This window comes from Lepisma saccharinum, chromosome 10, assembly GCF_977018435.1.
Source record: "Lepisma saccharinum chromosome 10, izLepSacc3.1, whole genome shotgun sequence".
NCBI classification, from domain to species: domain Eukaryota; kingdom Metazoa; phylum Arthropoda; class Insecta; order Zygentoma; family Lepismatidae; genus Lepisma; species Lepisma saccharinum.
In genome coordinates, this window is record NC_139238.1 from 77,906,513 (window position 1) to 77,923,482 (window position 16,970).

At 36.6% G+C, this 16,970-nt stretch overlaps 1 protein-coding gene across 1 annotated transcript; it reads right to left on the bottom strand.

Annotated features, from left to right (window-relative positions):
* Positions 1-1,535: 1,535 nt before the first annotated feature.
* LOC145994161 (uncharacterized) lies at positions 1,536-2,243 on the bottom strand. Its single transcript, XM_083130253.1, has one exon. The coding sequence runs from the start codon at positions 2,241-2,243 to the stop codon at positions 1,536-1,538; it is 708 nt and encodes a 235-aa protein (XP_082986379.1).
* Positions 2,244-16,970: the final 14,727 nt, after the last annotated feature.

Genomic DNA, 16,970 nt, shown 5'->3' on the forward strand with positions numbered 1-16,970 from the left:
ATGTTATTAGTTTCTTTCTCACCTTCAAAAAGTACCGTTGTGTACCGCGAGAAAAAAAGCCGAAATGTAAGGAATGTTTTTTTTTTTTTAAAAAAAGGCATTTAAATAACTGGGCGATACCACACATTTAATAAATATTCAAGGGAATTTGAATAAAAAATATTCTGCCCCTCCTGTCTCAGCCTCTAAACGTCTGTTGAAATACTGAGACACTTGACATCAAGTATGTTTTAAAGTGTAGCAGTGGTAACAAAGTTCAAATATACACTATTACGACTCATCCTTTCTAATCAATTTACCATAAAGTTGATTCAAATGCATCGAATTATTTTTTGAAAACATGGTGTTCCAAAGAGCACCTGCTATCGGCATAGTGGCCCATGAAAGCTTTGTAAGTAAAGCTGAACATATGCACATGCATCTCCTGTTCTTGTGTGTTTGTACTAAAATATAAGTGTTGGGGTTAATTGTATTACTTCTTGTAACAAAGGAACACTCCCTCTGGAAAAATTTAGTGAGGAGGACATTATTGTTGGGAGATTCTCTCTTCTGGATATCGCATCCTGCTGCAACATTAAAAAGATTCAGGATAACATGCAAAATTTTCCATCGTGTTTACAAGGATCAGAATTGGATCTGATACGTTCAGAAAATTAGTCACATTTTGCAACTCGCAACTACTAATTCCGAACACTTGCTAACTAAAGTTACCTTTACATCTCATTGATTACAAGTACGTACAAATGCGTACTATCGAACTAGTTTTCCATGAAATATTGCATTCGTTTCAACAATGTGTAAAAGTGAACCAATTTGGCCACTCCAATACACAGACATAAATCGATATTTCAAGAAATCTGAATCGATTAACTAGTAGCCACCAAAGGGTTAATGTAACAACATTAATGAAAATTCAAAGTGTAGGCTATATCACTTCATGTCGCAATGCGTACACAAGTTCCACAAAATCCAAGAACTTTTTGACCCTTCCCGGACTTCCACTGATTCTCTCTTGCTTTCTTGCACGAAAAACATCTAGGCGAACGAGATACATTATAGAAAATAGAAAATCCTGGAGCGATTCTCAACAACGGATACAGAAACTTTTTTTTCTAATTCGTTATCTAGGATTTGAAGTTCTGAAAAAAATGTATACACTGATCGATACGTTTATTTATGAACTGTTTCCTTTTTTTTATTTAAAAAAAAAAAAGTTTGGTTAGTGAATGATGGAGATTTTAAAATTAATTCTAGACATAAGCAAGCTTTCAACAAAAAACACTAGTTACATTATACCAAAACGATTTAATTGAAAATAATTTATCACGATTTTATCAGCCTCGTACAAAATAATCGAACTAAGATACCAAAAATATTATTTTCATTTTTTCAGTTTTCAAAATGACGGTATCAAGGACGAAATAAACGTATACAAGTCTCACTCACATTATCAATGTGTTCCTGGACAAGGGCATTTTGAATCAAGTTTCTTCGTATGCTTTGTATGGTTCATGCCAAACTGTTTTAGAGGTTGTTCACACGACGGTACATAATAGAATAGACAAGCCAATAAGCCCAAGTTGTACCAGAATCATGATGGTGCAGAAAGAAATGCCCCAGTCAACCAACTTGCGTAGATATTTCACAAAGCTGTCCAAGCAACCCTTCTTACCATCGTCAAACAGGTATTCCATCTTCCCAATCTTTTGTGGATCCAAGGCGTCAGATTTCGTCTTGTAACAAGATGCAGGAATTATGTCAGTTTTATTTCTGATCCAATCGGAAGCATTGTTGACTCCGCAGCATTTGAAAGTGGACTGGATGAAATCCCACGAGCGTAACGACTTCCCACCACTTGACTCCTTCAAGTTCTTCATCAAAGCATTAGACACTGGATTTCGACTCCCTCCATCATCTTCGATTTTTGCTAACTCGGTCATTGCTACAGTTTCAGCGATAATAACAGCGACTAAACCGGCAATGTAAATTATAATAAGCAATCTAAATGCAAAGCAAGCAAGAACTATGCCAAATATAGACACCGCAATAATTAATACTGCAAGAGATACAAAGAATGCAGCCAAATCATAATCGGAAAATGCATTCTTCACGTCTATCGTGACCTTTTTCGTAGCTGACTGGAATAAGAGTCCAATCGTTAGCATAGCAATTCCTATGACGATTGATAATCCATTAGCGATGTGAAGAAGTAACTTGATCGTTGCTTCCACTAGTTTGCACATCTTCTAACAAGAAACCTAGCTTGCAAAAGTCAAACCTATCTCTAGTGGCGATGAGAAAAGAATGTAAACACGTTCAAAGGTTATACAATTTTGAAGACTAGTCATACTTTATTTCTAGCAAGTCCCAAGCAGAGCCATCTGGGGAAACTCGAGAAAGTGCGAAGGATACTTTGAACCTCGACGTGACGTCATCATTAGCGGGCGAAATTGTTTTTGTACTTACATGAACCTGACAATAGGCCAGGGTGATACAAAGATGGCGTACGTGCGCATGAGCCTACAGAATGAAGGATTATGGGTTTCAAAATGTGAAACGCTATTATTATTGGTTTTCACTTATATTCGTGCGCATAGTAATCAAAATAAATACCATGACATAGTAGATGCAAACTGTAAAAAAGCGAGAACCCAGGAATATGTAATACCTCTTCGATTACCTTATACAGATCTCTTACCCAGAGTAAAACATAAGCTACAAAAACAGTGCGAGGAGTGGTGCAAAATAGAGCTACAAAATACCATATCGTATAAGTGGCATGCTCAAGTCAGAAATCATATACCTTGGTACCAAAACATGAAGCTACCTTGGGCTGTGGTTGTTTATATATTAAGAATGCGTACAGGCCATGTATTGGTAAATCAACATTTGGCTCGTTTGAAGATTGTGACATCAACTTCCTGTCAGTGCGGAGAAGCCAATCAAACACTCAACCTAAGATACCTTCATTAGGTAGGCCATTCCCGAGGTTCCGAGATTTTTTCCCCACGATTCTGTGCGCGCTATGACGTCATTAAGAGGACAGAATGCGTTAGCGTTAGCGTATACGGAAGCTTGAGATAAATGGGTCGATTATTTACTTATACACACATTTTCTTGAATGCCGGTAGAATGAGAACAAATCACCCTGTTTGTGCACTTGCCACGTGCAATAATAATAGAAGAAAATCGCCTGGAATAAAGCGATCATCGCTTCCCAAAAAACAAGTTGCTGTATCAAGAGTGATTCAATTTGTTACTCCAAATTTCGGACTTACTCAGTGGTGCAATCACAAGGGGGGGGGGGGGCAGGTGCATTGCCCCCCAACCTTCGACGGAAGTCAATTCTAGGAGGGGCAAACATTGATGGCCAAAGGGACCTGCAGGGGGCACAGAGGAGCAATTGCCCCCTTCTATTTCAAATTTTATACAAATAAAAATACATTTCGTAAAATTTTCTTGCTCGATTCGCTTGCAGTGCCTGCTTTTCTCAGTCTCGTCAAGTTCAGAGCCGTAGCTAGGGGACGGCGGGAGTCGGCCATGGGCGCCAAATAATCTAAATTAGAAAAGAAAGTTGTGAAAGAGAGAATGCCTTGGCGCCATGTGATATTATTTGTTTCCTATTAAATCAATATTGTTTTAACTTGCAAAAATTGGATCTAAAAATTTTCTTTCCCGCTTCGCTCGCAATATAATTGTTTTCTGTAATATGATGTATTTAAATAATATGTTTTGTATCTATGTAATGAATAAACTTTGAATACGTACATAATTTAGTGTTAGCATTTGTTAGCATATATATTTTCTTATTTTATGTCGCTCCATGTTGCATATGTGTATATCATATAAAAGTTATACATGTTATATGTACAAAAAAATATCTTCGACATGCATTTATCATTCATTTTCTGCCATTCAAAAATACAGTTTGTGTGCTTGTTTTCAATTATTAGCTAATGTAAAATTTCTGGTGTTGAAAAAATATTTCAAATCGTTTGTTCCAAATAAATGCTTTAGCACAGACATCTACCTCCCTTTTGCGTAATTTATAAGGATAATAACGTCTTTGATACTACTACTACTACCACTAGTAATAATAATGCCATTATTAATGTTATTATTATTACTATTATTATTATTGGTACGTTTATCCTGGTACTTGTCCCCTCCAGACAAAAATTCGTGGTTGCGCCTCTGGCCTTACTTCCACACTCGCCTTCCGTATCATCACGTATGCAACTTTCAAAAACCTTTACACAATCAGAACTCAGTTTCTAAGTATTGCTTCATTGAATATTAAGTGCAAGATAAGATTTATTAGGTTTGTAGAGATCAACTTGAAAATTGAAGCCGTGTATTTTAACCTCATTATATTCTAGAACGTTCCTCAAATAAAACGATTCGATTCGTTAATGTAGTCAGTAGTGCGACTTCTTCTCTTATTCAAGAACGTTCCCTCTCGCGCTTTCCAGAAATTAAAAAATTACAATGAATCGCGCTACGTGTGGCGCTATGTTTGCAGCTTCCAAATGCTGACAAGTCTTTGCATAGTGCTGCGAGAACACCGAAAGCGCAAGAAAAGTTATAATACAATATTATCAACAACAGGGTTATAGAACATTCTCCGTGTTGCCTTGGTAAGTATTTCTCTCCTTATATTCAAGAAAACAAAAACTTAATTTTATGTAGTGTAAACTGAAAAAAAAGAAGGGGGCTCCAGCCCCCTGATCCCACCTTGGATACGCACTATTAACAATAACAGGGTTATAGAACATTCTGTGTCTTGCCTCGATAATTATTTCTCTCAAATTATCATCACATTATTCAAGAAACCATGAACCTAATTTTATGTAGCGTAATTTCCTGAAGGAGTGCTGGAGCCCCCTGATTCCCACCTTGGATACGTGCTTGACTCGATAATTATTTCTCTCCTTAAATTATCGTCACATTATTTTATTTCACACCACAAGAAACCAAAAACCTCATTTTATCTATTGTAAACCGCAAACTTTCGGGAGGCTCGAGCCCCCTAAGCTCCCCCTTGGATACGTGCCTGCTACGAGTGTCCCTTCATCAATTTAAACTAATCATCACTCATCCTATTCGTCGCGATTAGCCAAAAGTGGAAGAAGACGCTAAATAACAAAAACAAATTTATCCTCATCGTGGCGATCAACTGGAGAATCTTAAAAGTAGCGTAAAATTATTAAAGGGAAATTCCAGGACATTCAGTAAAAATTCATATCAGAATATGCCCGGCCAAGAACTTTCCTTAGAATTAGACATTTAAAATAAATGCAATAGGTTAGCTGTAAAGAAAAGCCAGCAGTGGACTACAGCCTACAGGGACAAGATATCACGCATAATAATGTCTGAAAAATAAACTATGCATTGTTTCGGAATAAGTGTATTCTTCTATCGCGTATTTGATCTCTTGTTGTCAAATTAAATTAACAGCTTTGGTGTTTAATATCAAAAGATGCATGAAAACACAGCGTTTCATGGACCATCTGCTACATTCTACGCATAGCTTTCTTCCGCTCGTGTCCTCTTGGTGACATCACAAGCTCTAGCCAATAACGTGTAAGTCGCGGAGTGGCCCACTCTGCACTCAACCATTTATTTTTTAAATGTCCCTTAAGGCAACAACACTGAGACTCTTTATATAAAACCTTACAACATGCACAGGTTCCATTTCCGATATCCTTATATACATTAATATCTGAACCCTCGTACTGCAGTTATTTGGATACTTTATAGTTTCGCTAGAAAACATGTTTACAATCTAAACAGCCATGATGACCCTCACGATAATTTAAATCCAAAAGACCTCGCAAAGTCGTTACATCATAAGAACAGAATTGACTACAACACTCAATAAGTCAATAGTGTTTCGAAGAAAGTGAAAGATATTCAACAACAGTTTGGAACCATGCGCGTGTACTCCGGTACAGCAAGGCCAGCAGTGATGGCACACAGCATAGCTGTTACAAATTAATTCTTGAATTTTTGGTTTTTCATTATTCCTTCCGGGTTGCTTCAACAGAATATCGACCTGCAAGCGTCCAAGGTTCGTCCTTTTCCGATATGGGGCCATCAACACTCTCTCGCGGCCTGTTTACAAAACATCTGCGTTGCTTAGTATCACCACCCTGGCAATGCCATCAGAAACCAGAAAAAATACTCCGGCGACCTTCAAGGATCCAATGGGAGGGGACGTTGTGTGGAGACAAAGCTTGTTTTCCAACCCGTAAGGGCTGGAAGAAAGCAGAGAGAGCAATTGGTCAGTCTGCTGATGTCCTCAGTGTTGCGAACTGCACGATTAAGTGTCCAAGTGTACTGTATACTTTCAGCAATGTAGTATATCCACCAATCTAGTTAAAATTTATATTCATAAATAAACTAAAATAAACACACAAATATGATTGCTGACATACGGTTGATATATTCTATGTGAAGATAAAAGTTTCCGAGCGTTTTTTCTATTAAGACAGCTAACATGTCCATGGACACATCCGCCAAATAGAGTTGGTAAAACTCGCTGGCCGCGGTCACTTTTTCAAGTGCTTGGCGAGGTGAATTTCTACTTGTTTGCTTCAAAACTTTAGTGTTGGCATTGTTTACTATTTACTAGAGGAAGAACTACGTGGTGCCAAAGTGGATTTGTGAATATAGCCATGTGTGAAAATCTTGAAAATTGTTTCAATCATCCGCGATCGTCTGTTGCATTAAATACGTTTGACAACAGACCAACTGAAATTCGAAAAAATGAACAGTATCAGGTAGAGTGCTAATTTTTAACGAATTTGGTAGCAGACAATGAAATTGTTATAGAAGAAAACATTAAGGAAGAAACATCTAGGAAACAAGCTAAAAGAGTCAGATCTCCTGAAGATGATCAAGTTCCAGCAAAAGCGGTAAGGATGGACAGGTTAGATAATAGAGATAAAGTAAACAAGCTTGGAGAAGGTCGAAGAGAAAATAATGTAGATAAGTGTAAAATGTATTATGATACACATAATGGAGCATATTTAGTAATGATAACTAGTACAAAAGGTGCAGACAAGAAATTTAGCTCTATGAAAATAGGAAATGAATTGCAAAAGAAAGATATAAGGGTCAGATATATCCAACCAAGTAGCTTACATATAGCAAAAATTTATTTTAACACCAGTTGGAAAAACATCTGATAAAAGATTTTGATGACATTAGTTAGTAATTTTTAGATACACTCGAGCAGTTCATTCTATACTTATACTGCCAGCAGTCTTTTGTAACTTGGGTGCCTTGTATCTCACGGGTTTGTCTGGCAATAGAGCAATACATACCCTCCTCACGGTAAGCCCCACATGCAGGATTTGCAAATAATAAAACAAACAATCCAAATACTATTCTGCCCAGCATGCTGATGTTCCTACTTCTGCTATTATTTCCAATGATGTTTCTGATGATATTACTACTGTTGTTTCAGAGAATACCGCAGTGCAGCACATAGGCGTAGCTAGAACTTTATATTTGGGTGTGCACAAAGAAAAAAAAATGGTATTGTACCTTTTTAATAGCATATTTTGCAACACAATTACTTGGCTCTTTAACTGCACTGATGTTTGTAAAGGAATATATGTAAATTCACTAAATGACAGTGTTGAAAATTTCTGAATATATGTAGTAGGAAAAATCAAATTGCATAGAAATTGCACACTCACAAAATTATAACAGATTATTTTGATGACTGCTTATTTCTTCCGAGAAGAAAGAGGTTAGAGAGATTAACGCCCCTCGGGGAAAATGAACTGTCCTTATTATGCTAAGACAAAGGGACAAAGAAAAACGCGGGGAAGTTTTTCGAGTAGTGTTGGTAGAGCCTTTGAGTGAAAGGCCGCATTGCTTCGCGCGTTGGCTGCAGAAGTTTACATGCAGCAGTTGGTGTCGAGATCTCTTTATATGGAGAATTCGCGAATTTGATAGTGCTATAGGCAGTAAGTTGCAGTTAGATATTCGGGGACTGTTTTTGTAGATGTCGTTTGCCTAGTGGACAGTTAACAGTGATCCGTGTCCCGGAGATCTGAACGTTCGCGTGATTGGGAAAAGAGCGCGCGGAATTTTATTTAAATACAGACTGTTTTCTCGTGGCAACTTTTATAGCGCAAAAAGTGAAAAGAACACTGCAAGTGTGTAGTTGTGAACTGAGAATTGCTAATCGAGATGACGACGTAGATACCAAGTCCGACCTTTGAACTATGAATGCGACGGTGAATTACTTCGAGGGATAGACGTCAAAAATCTTCGAGGGAAAGAAGTCATCAAGGAGCTTCTGCCAATAGTGTCCCCCCCCCCTAGTGTCGAGAGCTATCGAGATGTGTACTTTTATATCGGAAGTGTTGATTACAGTCAAAGTGAAAGCGCAGCGCTGAGTAAATTTCGTAAGTAGGTCGACCATATTCTTTTAATTGAGGTTAAAGTGTTTATTTTCTGTTTATTAATCTATGTTACTAACCTAAGGTTAATCTAAGGCAACTGGAGGTAATTTTTGTATTAGTTTTAACTATGTAAAACAAAGCCCTCCAGCTTTCCAGGGCAAATTAAAGATTTATTAACCGCTAGTTTATTTTAAAAGTTTGTAATAAATTTAAAAAAAAGGAAAAAACAGTAAAGAATCCTTGGGTTTTTTTAAGTAGTTCTAGCGTAAACGAAACTGCGACGTTAAAAGTCCAAAAGCAACTTATAACGTTATATGGTGCCGGAACTACCGGGAACTGCTTTGGATTGTATTGCTGAGAAAATAATAATAATAATAATAATAGCGAGCATTGTTTGTAAACTGTCGAGTGTGTTTATTTGTAAACATTGATTTTTGTATAATGTAAGAAACACGGGAACGGCTATTACTTATTGGTTCAAAGAAAACATACATCCGTGTCCAGACATTCTGTCGTCAAGCGAAGTTGAGTCGCGTCAGCTGTTAGGCTTAAAGAAAAAAAAAACAACTGAGACCTCCTTGTTTTGTGTTATCGGAAAGGGGAGAAGTAGGTCGGCAGAAACGACAACATGAATCGTATAACAGTGTCACCTTATGAGAAGGATCAGGCCCCCGAAATTCCCTGGGATACCGTGTTAGATTGCTGCGGGAAAAGACTGGACATTGATTGCGCTGTTGAATGTACATTGTGTAAGAAATGGTCGCACAGAAAATGCGAAGATATGAGTGAAGAGGAGTTTAAAAAATTTCAAGATAAGCCTGAGGAAATTTTTTCTTGTAAGCGTTGTCGAGATCAGCTGGAGAATGAAACGTCTAGAAAGGGAAAAGACAATGAAATTTCACAGGGTGTCTCGAAAGTAGTGGACAAATTTAAAGAAAAGGAAGATGTAGTTTTTGATGAGAGCTGTGATTTGAAATCTATTTTGTTAAGCATGAGAAAGGATCAGCTTAGATTTAGGGAAGAAGATAAGCTAGAGCGGAGTAGAGATAAACAGGAACTACTTAAAATTATGGAACAAAACAAGTTAGAACAGGATGAAAGATTTGATTTCCTATATCAGAGTATAGAGCAGACTAAACGCACTTTTCGGGAAATAAGCGACCGATTAGGAGAAAAAGTAGAGAAATTGGAAGTTAGGGCACAAGAGAATGATCAGCAGAAAGTCAGTGCTTTGGGACGGTCTGCCAGTCCGCGGCGTAATGTGGTCGTTGTCAAAGACGAACCAATTCAAATAAAAGCGAGTTGCTGTGAAAATCAAAAGAATGCTGAAAAGATACAAGATCTTTGTAAACAAATAAGTGCGTTAGAAAGAAAGATGGCAGATAATCAGGCTAGAATGCAAAATGAATTAGAAGAGGCAATACGTAATGTTAAGGACGAACTAACCTTCAAATTGCAATTTAATAATAATTGTTTGAGCAACGAAAGGGAAAGCACAAGACGACAGGCGACGGGAATGCAGTCTTCTAGTTCAAGTGATATTGTGATGAGCTATAGACGACGACAAAATAAGAAATCGAAAGAAAAGGAGGAGAGGAAGAAAAAATTGATAGGCGGAAACAAGGAAACTGAAACTTCGTCATCAAGCAGTTCCGAGAGAGAGTTTTCACTGAAGGGTCGTAAGAAAAAGAAGCTGTACCGAAAGTATGTAGATTTTGAAAGTTCTGCAGGTAGGGAGAGGAAAATTTGTGAAAGAGAAAAAGACTTGAAATATCTTCAAGACACAAGTAGTAGACAACAGGTCGGCATTAAGTACAGTGAAGTGTCGAAGTTAACCAAGTTTACAGGAGAGACAGACGAAATGTTACCCACTGAATTTCTTCAGCATGTGGAAGACAGCTTGAATCTGATGGCCCTGAGCAAGCATCAGTACCTGAATGTGATACCTTTTGTGTTGGTAAAGACTGCTAAAATGTGGTATATAGAAAATAAGCAAAAGTTTACGAACTATGAAGTATTTAAGAAGGAATTTTTGGATGCTTTTGAGTCAGAAAATGTTAAGTCTGCCCGTTTAGCTCAAGTTCTAACACAGAAATTTGTGCCAGGTCAGGGAAGAAGTGTAGAAGAGTTCTATTGGGACAAGGCGAGGCAACTGAAGCTGCTAGAACCTGCCTTATCGGAAGAAAAGTGTGTCAGCCTAATAGCAAACTTACTCCCTTTTAGGCTTCGTGAAATGTTGTTAAACGTTAAAAGTAAAACCTTGTCTTCAGTTGCTGATCTGATAAGGAGTCATGAATTATTGTGGATAGAACAGAAGAATCGAGATTCTTCTAGAGGCCAGAAAAATGAGAGAAACGTTGGAGGTAGAGAGGAGCGACGATATAATGTTGGTAATGTCGGTGTTACTCCTACATCACCGAGAAAGGATAACTATAGACAGACATCAAGGGAAAGTTTCGAGAATCATGATGAAGGGAGGAACGATTCAAGATTCTATCGTCGGAATTTGCAGTTTGGAAGAGGAGCAAATAAAATTTTGAAGAGAAATGAAAGATCTGATGTATCTCCGTGGGATGAGCGAAGAAGAAGCAACTATTCACCTCGTTTTGAGAGAAAAATCTGGCAGAGTGAAAATTATGAAAGTTCTAGTCGGCCTCCTAGGAGGAATAGAAGCGAAGATGAGATCGTCGCCGCCGAAGTACATAACCAGGAGGATCCAAAAAACGAGTTACCGTTCCGCCACTAAAGAGTGGGCGGACCGAAAACCAAGATGTAAATATTAAAATGAATTTCAAAGATATTATTGAACCTGCAAGAAAGGATGAAGAACGAATAGAAGACGAACTTGAACAGTTAAACTCGGAGGAAAAAGATTTGGGAAATTCTTCAAAATGTGAAATAAACAGATATATTTATCTGAAGACACAAAAGGATGAAATAATTAGTACTCTTGAACGAATAAGCAGCAGAAATCAGTATTCAGAGAAGAAAAATGGAAGTGCGAGTGAGGCACGAGAATCAAAAGTAGGGTCGAAGGTGAACCGTAAAAATGTTTCTCATGCTGATAAAAAGCATACTGATGTTGAAATAAATGCAGACTTACAGAATTCTGTGGCTAGTCTCAAGAATTATGTGCTGTTAGGAGATAGTTTGTTAAAAAGATTAGCGTCATATTGTAGAAGGCAATTTCCTGAATTAAACTGCATAGAAAGCGGTTGGGAAGAATTGTGTGTTAGTGGAAGTAGAGTCTCTGAGCTTGTTCATGCTTTGGAAGAAAAAGAAAGAAAGGAAGGTGCAAGTTGTAAATGGGAGAAAGTTCTAGTTCTTGTAGGGACCAATGATGTCATGAGATTGACTGAAAAGGAACATTTTGAGGAAATGTATTCCTACTTAGTGTCATATTTGAAAGGAAGAAGTAATGAAATTATTTTGTGTACTGTTCCACCTATTCCGGCTGTGGCTCATATTTCGGAATATGGACATTGGAAAAAAATGTTGTATTTTAATAGAGTAATCAAAAATCAAGAGTGTGATAAAGTGAAAGTTATTGATCTAGAAAAGATGTTTTATATGGAGAATGGGGAGATAGATTTAAGAAAATATGAACGTTATCTACTAAAGAGAGAAGGCAGACGTGAAGACTTAGTCCACTGGAATGAAATGGCTATGAAAGAATTTTTGACTCTTTTAGAATTGCAACCTGTATATATTTGTAAAGTAGATGTAAGGGAGTATGAAAATCTGGAAGTTGAAAACTTGAAATGTAATAATGAGATTTTGAACAGCGCGGAAAGGAGAAAATGAATAGTTTTGGAGTAGAGGTTTATTACTGTAATAGCTACCATCCACAGACTAATCTCGTGGAGAGAATCCATCAAGAAATTAATAGATTAATGCGACTTCTTTGCAATGAAGCACACGAAGATTGGCCTAAACAGGTGGCGAAAGTTGTAAATTTATTAAATTATTCTATCAATGACACTTTAGGGGAAGCGCCAGTCACAATTCATCTTAATGAGCAAATAGATAACTCACTGAAAGTTGCTTTAAAATTAGAAGAAATTCCAGAAGAATGGGAGAAACGACTGATAATGGTGGAAGCAAGGACCAGAACAATTAGGGAAAAGGATATGAAGAAGAAAGCAAATGAAGAGAAAGGTAGAAGGGAAATTCAAGAAGGGGACCTAGTGTTTCTGAAAGCTAGAAATCAGAGTTTTTTAATTAATAAAGTTATAGCTAAATATTGTTTACTTTAAAGGGTCCTTATTTGTGTAAAAGGCAAATTAATGCTGGAAGTTTTGATTTACTTGATTGTTGCTCTGGAGAGGTACTTGAATCACAACATGTAGAAAATTTAAAATTATGGAATTGTAGTAACTGTAAGAGAGAAATTTATGTAAGTCAGTTGAAAAAATTCGAAAACCTGCAAGACTAAATGTTATTGATTAATGTTACTTGTACTGGATTGATAGACCGTATAGTGGTAATGATTGAAAGTTGATTTTATGTAAGGTATAAAGATAGGTGAACTATGATATATATATATATATATATATATATATATATATATATATATATATATATATTGGAAAGTTTCTGTAGAATGTTAATAGTGCTTAGATGAATGAATACACATGGTGCTTATGTGTGAATTCAAGAGTAAATATTTGATTTTTTATTGTTGTGAATTCACGTGAAATCATTGTAATTAAAATATTATTTACTCATTTGGTAACTGAAAATCATACCTTATAAATATTTTTGTGCTACATATAAAGGAATATCGATATAGTTATGTGTATTTAAAAAAAAAAAAAAAAAAGTTAACTGTAATGTGAGTGTGAAAAATGTATATGCGAGGTCTGGTCAAAAAATTCAGGGAGATGAATAGACTCTAAAAGACATTAGCTCTTCTTGATCAGTCCATCTAATGTCTCTTCAGGGGAGGGGGCATTTATAACAGATTATTTTGATGACTGCTTATTTCTTCCGAGAAGAAAGAGGTTAGAGAGATTAACGCCCCTCGGGGAAAATGAACTGTCCTTATTATGCTAAGACAAAGGGACAAAGAAAAACGCGGGGAAGTTTTTCGAGTAGTGTTGGTAGAGCCTTTGAGTGAAAGGCCGCGTTGCTTCGCGCGTTGGCTGCAGAAGTTTACATGCAGCAGTTGGTGTCGAGATCTCTTTATATGGAGAATTCGCGAATTTGATAGTGCTATAGGCAGTAAGTTGCAGTTAGATATTCGGGGACTGTTTTTGTAGATGTCGTTTGCCTAGTGGACAGTTAACAGTGATCCGTGTCCCGGAGATCTGAACGTTCGCGTGATTGGGAAAAGAGCGCGCGGAATTTTATTTAAATACAGACTGTTTTCTCGTGGCAACTTTTATAGCGCAAAAAGTGAAAAGAACACTGCAAGTGTGTAGTTGTGAACTGAGAATTGCTAATCGAGATGACGACGTAGATACCAAGTCCGACCTTTGAACTATGAATGCGACGGTGAATTACTTCGAGGGATAGACGTCAAAAATCTTCGAGGGAAAGAAGTCATCAAGGAGCTTCTGCCAATAGTGTCCCCCCCCCTAGTGTCGAGAGCTATCGAGATGTGTACTTTTATATCGGAAGTGTTGATTACAGTCAAAGTGAAAGCGCAGGTAAAAAAGGTAAAAAGGTAAAGTGTTCCCCTGTGCATAGCACCACGCCATGAAGGCGTATAGGGGGTGTGGGGGTAACGCCCCACACTTTCTTGATCCGGTCGTGAGTGGGGGTGATGTGATCAGCATCACGCCCCTGACCGCCTTTACCCCCCAGGGTTTCCCCCAGGTACCCATGTTATTCGACGCAGCGCTGAGTAAATTTCGTAAGTAAGTCGACCATATTCTTTTAATTGAGGTTAAAGTGTTTATTTTCTGTTTATTAATCTATGTTACTAACCTAAGGTTAATCTAAGGCAACTGGAGGTAATTTTTGTATTAGTTTTAACTATGTAAAACAAAGCCCTCCAGCTTTCCAGGGCAAATTAAAGATTTATTAACCGCTAGTTTATTTTAAAAGTTTGTAATAAATTTAAAAAAAATGAAAAAACAGTAAAGATCCTTGGGTTTTTTTAAGTAGTTCTAGCGTAAACGAAACTGCGACGTTAAAAGTCCAAAAGCAACTTATAACGTTATAAAATGTTCATAAATGTTACAAACAAATACATCAAAATACACGTCATCTATAACAAGAGACGTCTGTCAAAGGGTACAATGTTCTTAAACTCATAAATAACTTCATTTACATCAGTAGACTAAGCTTTTTCCTGTTCCACAAATAGCAAGAGCAGGCCTTACAATCTATCCTGCTTCTGAGTTGCTCTTAATTTAGTCTTAACTTGTTTAAGCTTGGAGAAAGCTCTCTCTCACACGTGCAGCTTCTGACAGGTACAGAAGAAAAGTGCTGCAGTTCAGAGTAGAATGCAGTACATATCTTATTTCTCCAATGACATCAAAAAATCGAAAAACTATAGACACTCGTTTCATCAGCGATAATGCACACGTTTGTACCAAGTAATGACATTTTCAACTTCTTACAAACTGCCGCTTATTCTCTCTCTTATGAAATATCTGTCCTTAATTCTCTTTGATAAAGCAGCCAATTAGGGTGTGCCTAGGCACACCCGGCACACCCCGTAGCTACGCCTATGGTGCAGCATGAATCTAACAATTTCATGAAAAATATGCATTTTCATAAAGAAAATAATATTGATGTGTACATCCCAGAATCCTTATTGATAAAGGAAGGATTAATATATGGTGTACCCACTGAATTTGAAGAGGAGGAAATTAAGGAAAGTATTGAAGACCCGACAGTAATATCAGTGGAAAGAATGAAAAAGAGAATTCGAAAAGATGATGGACCATATTATTTTGTTCCTGCTAAACTAATATCAATCACATTTAGATCTCAAGAAATGCCTAAACAGATTATAGTGGTTAGTCACATTTTCGATGTTACACCTAAAGTTAGAAATGTATGCAATGTAAGAAATGTTACAGATTTGCATATTCAGCAGCCATATGCAAGGATAAAGCTAAGTGTGCTAGATGTGGAAGAGAGGAACATAAAAATTTGTAATGAAACTCCGAAGTGTTAAAATTGCGGAGGAGAACATGTTGCTACTGATAAGTCATGTGTAAAATGGGAAATGGAAAGAGAAATTATTAGAGTTATGGCATATGATAATTTATCCCGGCAAGAAGCAAGAGAAAAAGTATTGATTGATTGATTTGGTGTTTTAAGTCCACTTTGTGCACAGTAAGGCTAATCGGGACTGGACCTACAGTTTAAAGTGGGATCCGAACCACTTGTGCCTCCACCGGGTAAGAGAGAAAGTAATAACAGGTAATGTTCCAAGCTATTATGTTGTACAATGCAACTCATATGCTGATCAAATAAAAAAAAAACATATAAACAAAAGTCAAGTAAGTGAAATTAACACAAGAAAGACTAGTGTTGTAGGAAATAGCATAACAATACAAAACAGATTTGAAGCTTTAAGTGACTGAGGGAAAGAAAATCAGACACATTATTGGAAAATGTTTCATGGAAAAGAGTTCCTCCAGAAGGTTATAAAGACTATCCCAAATTTGAAAATAAATTTGGAAAAAAATTCAGATTAAATTATATAGAGGGACAGGGATTATTTTCAAGACTTCAAGTTGGATTAGGAAGGGCATGGGGTGTACAGATGCCTTGGCAATGCTATCATCAAAAATTTATGATACAATGAAAAGGAAAAGTAGTCTTATTGCTGCATTCTTAGATATTTAAGGGGCATATGATAATGTAAATATAAATAAATTATTAAACATTCTACAAAATCTGAAAATACCTTATATATATCTAAAAATAATTTGGAATCTATTAAAAAATCGTTGTTTATACTTTTACTTTCACAATAAAGTTGAGGGTTCTAGATGGATAACAAGGGGACTTCCACAGGAAAGCCCTTTACTTTTTAATATATATTTAATGGATGTTCAAAGAATATGTCCTGAGCCATTTGGATTTATACAATATGCAGACGATTTATGCATATATTAGAGTGTCAAGCAAGTAGATAAAGTCACCAACATGGAAGAGAAAATAATAGAGATAAAGATATTTCTTGAGAATAGGTCTATGAATATATCGTCAGAAAAATCGAAGTTGATAATATTCAGTTAAAAAGGACCTCCGCAAAATGTGAATCAATACACAAAAAAGTTGCACATACCATAGAAAAACAGTAAAATATTTAGGCGTTATATTTGATAATAAATTAACATGGAAACCTCATGTAAAAATGTTAATGAAAAAGGCAGAAGTAATTTACAACGTATTTCGTTCTATGGCTACTACAAAATGTGGAAATCATCCCAGTACCATGATGAATTTTTACAAAAACTATTACAAACCAACAATAGAATACGGAATTATTGTCTTTAATACAGTTTCGGAACGTGTATTTCGTCCTTTGGAAGTAATGCAAAGGAAAATTCTTCGGAAATGTCTAGGACTGATGAAGAGTAC

Excerpts from the sequence above, each read along its gene's own strand:
- LOC145994161 (XM_083130253.1), bottom strand. The coding sequence starts at position 2,243 with ATGTGCAAACTAGTGGAAGCAACGATCAAGTTACTTCTTCACATCGCT.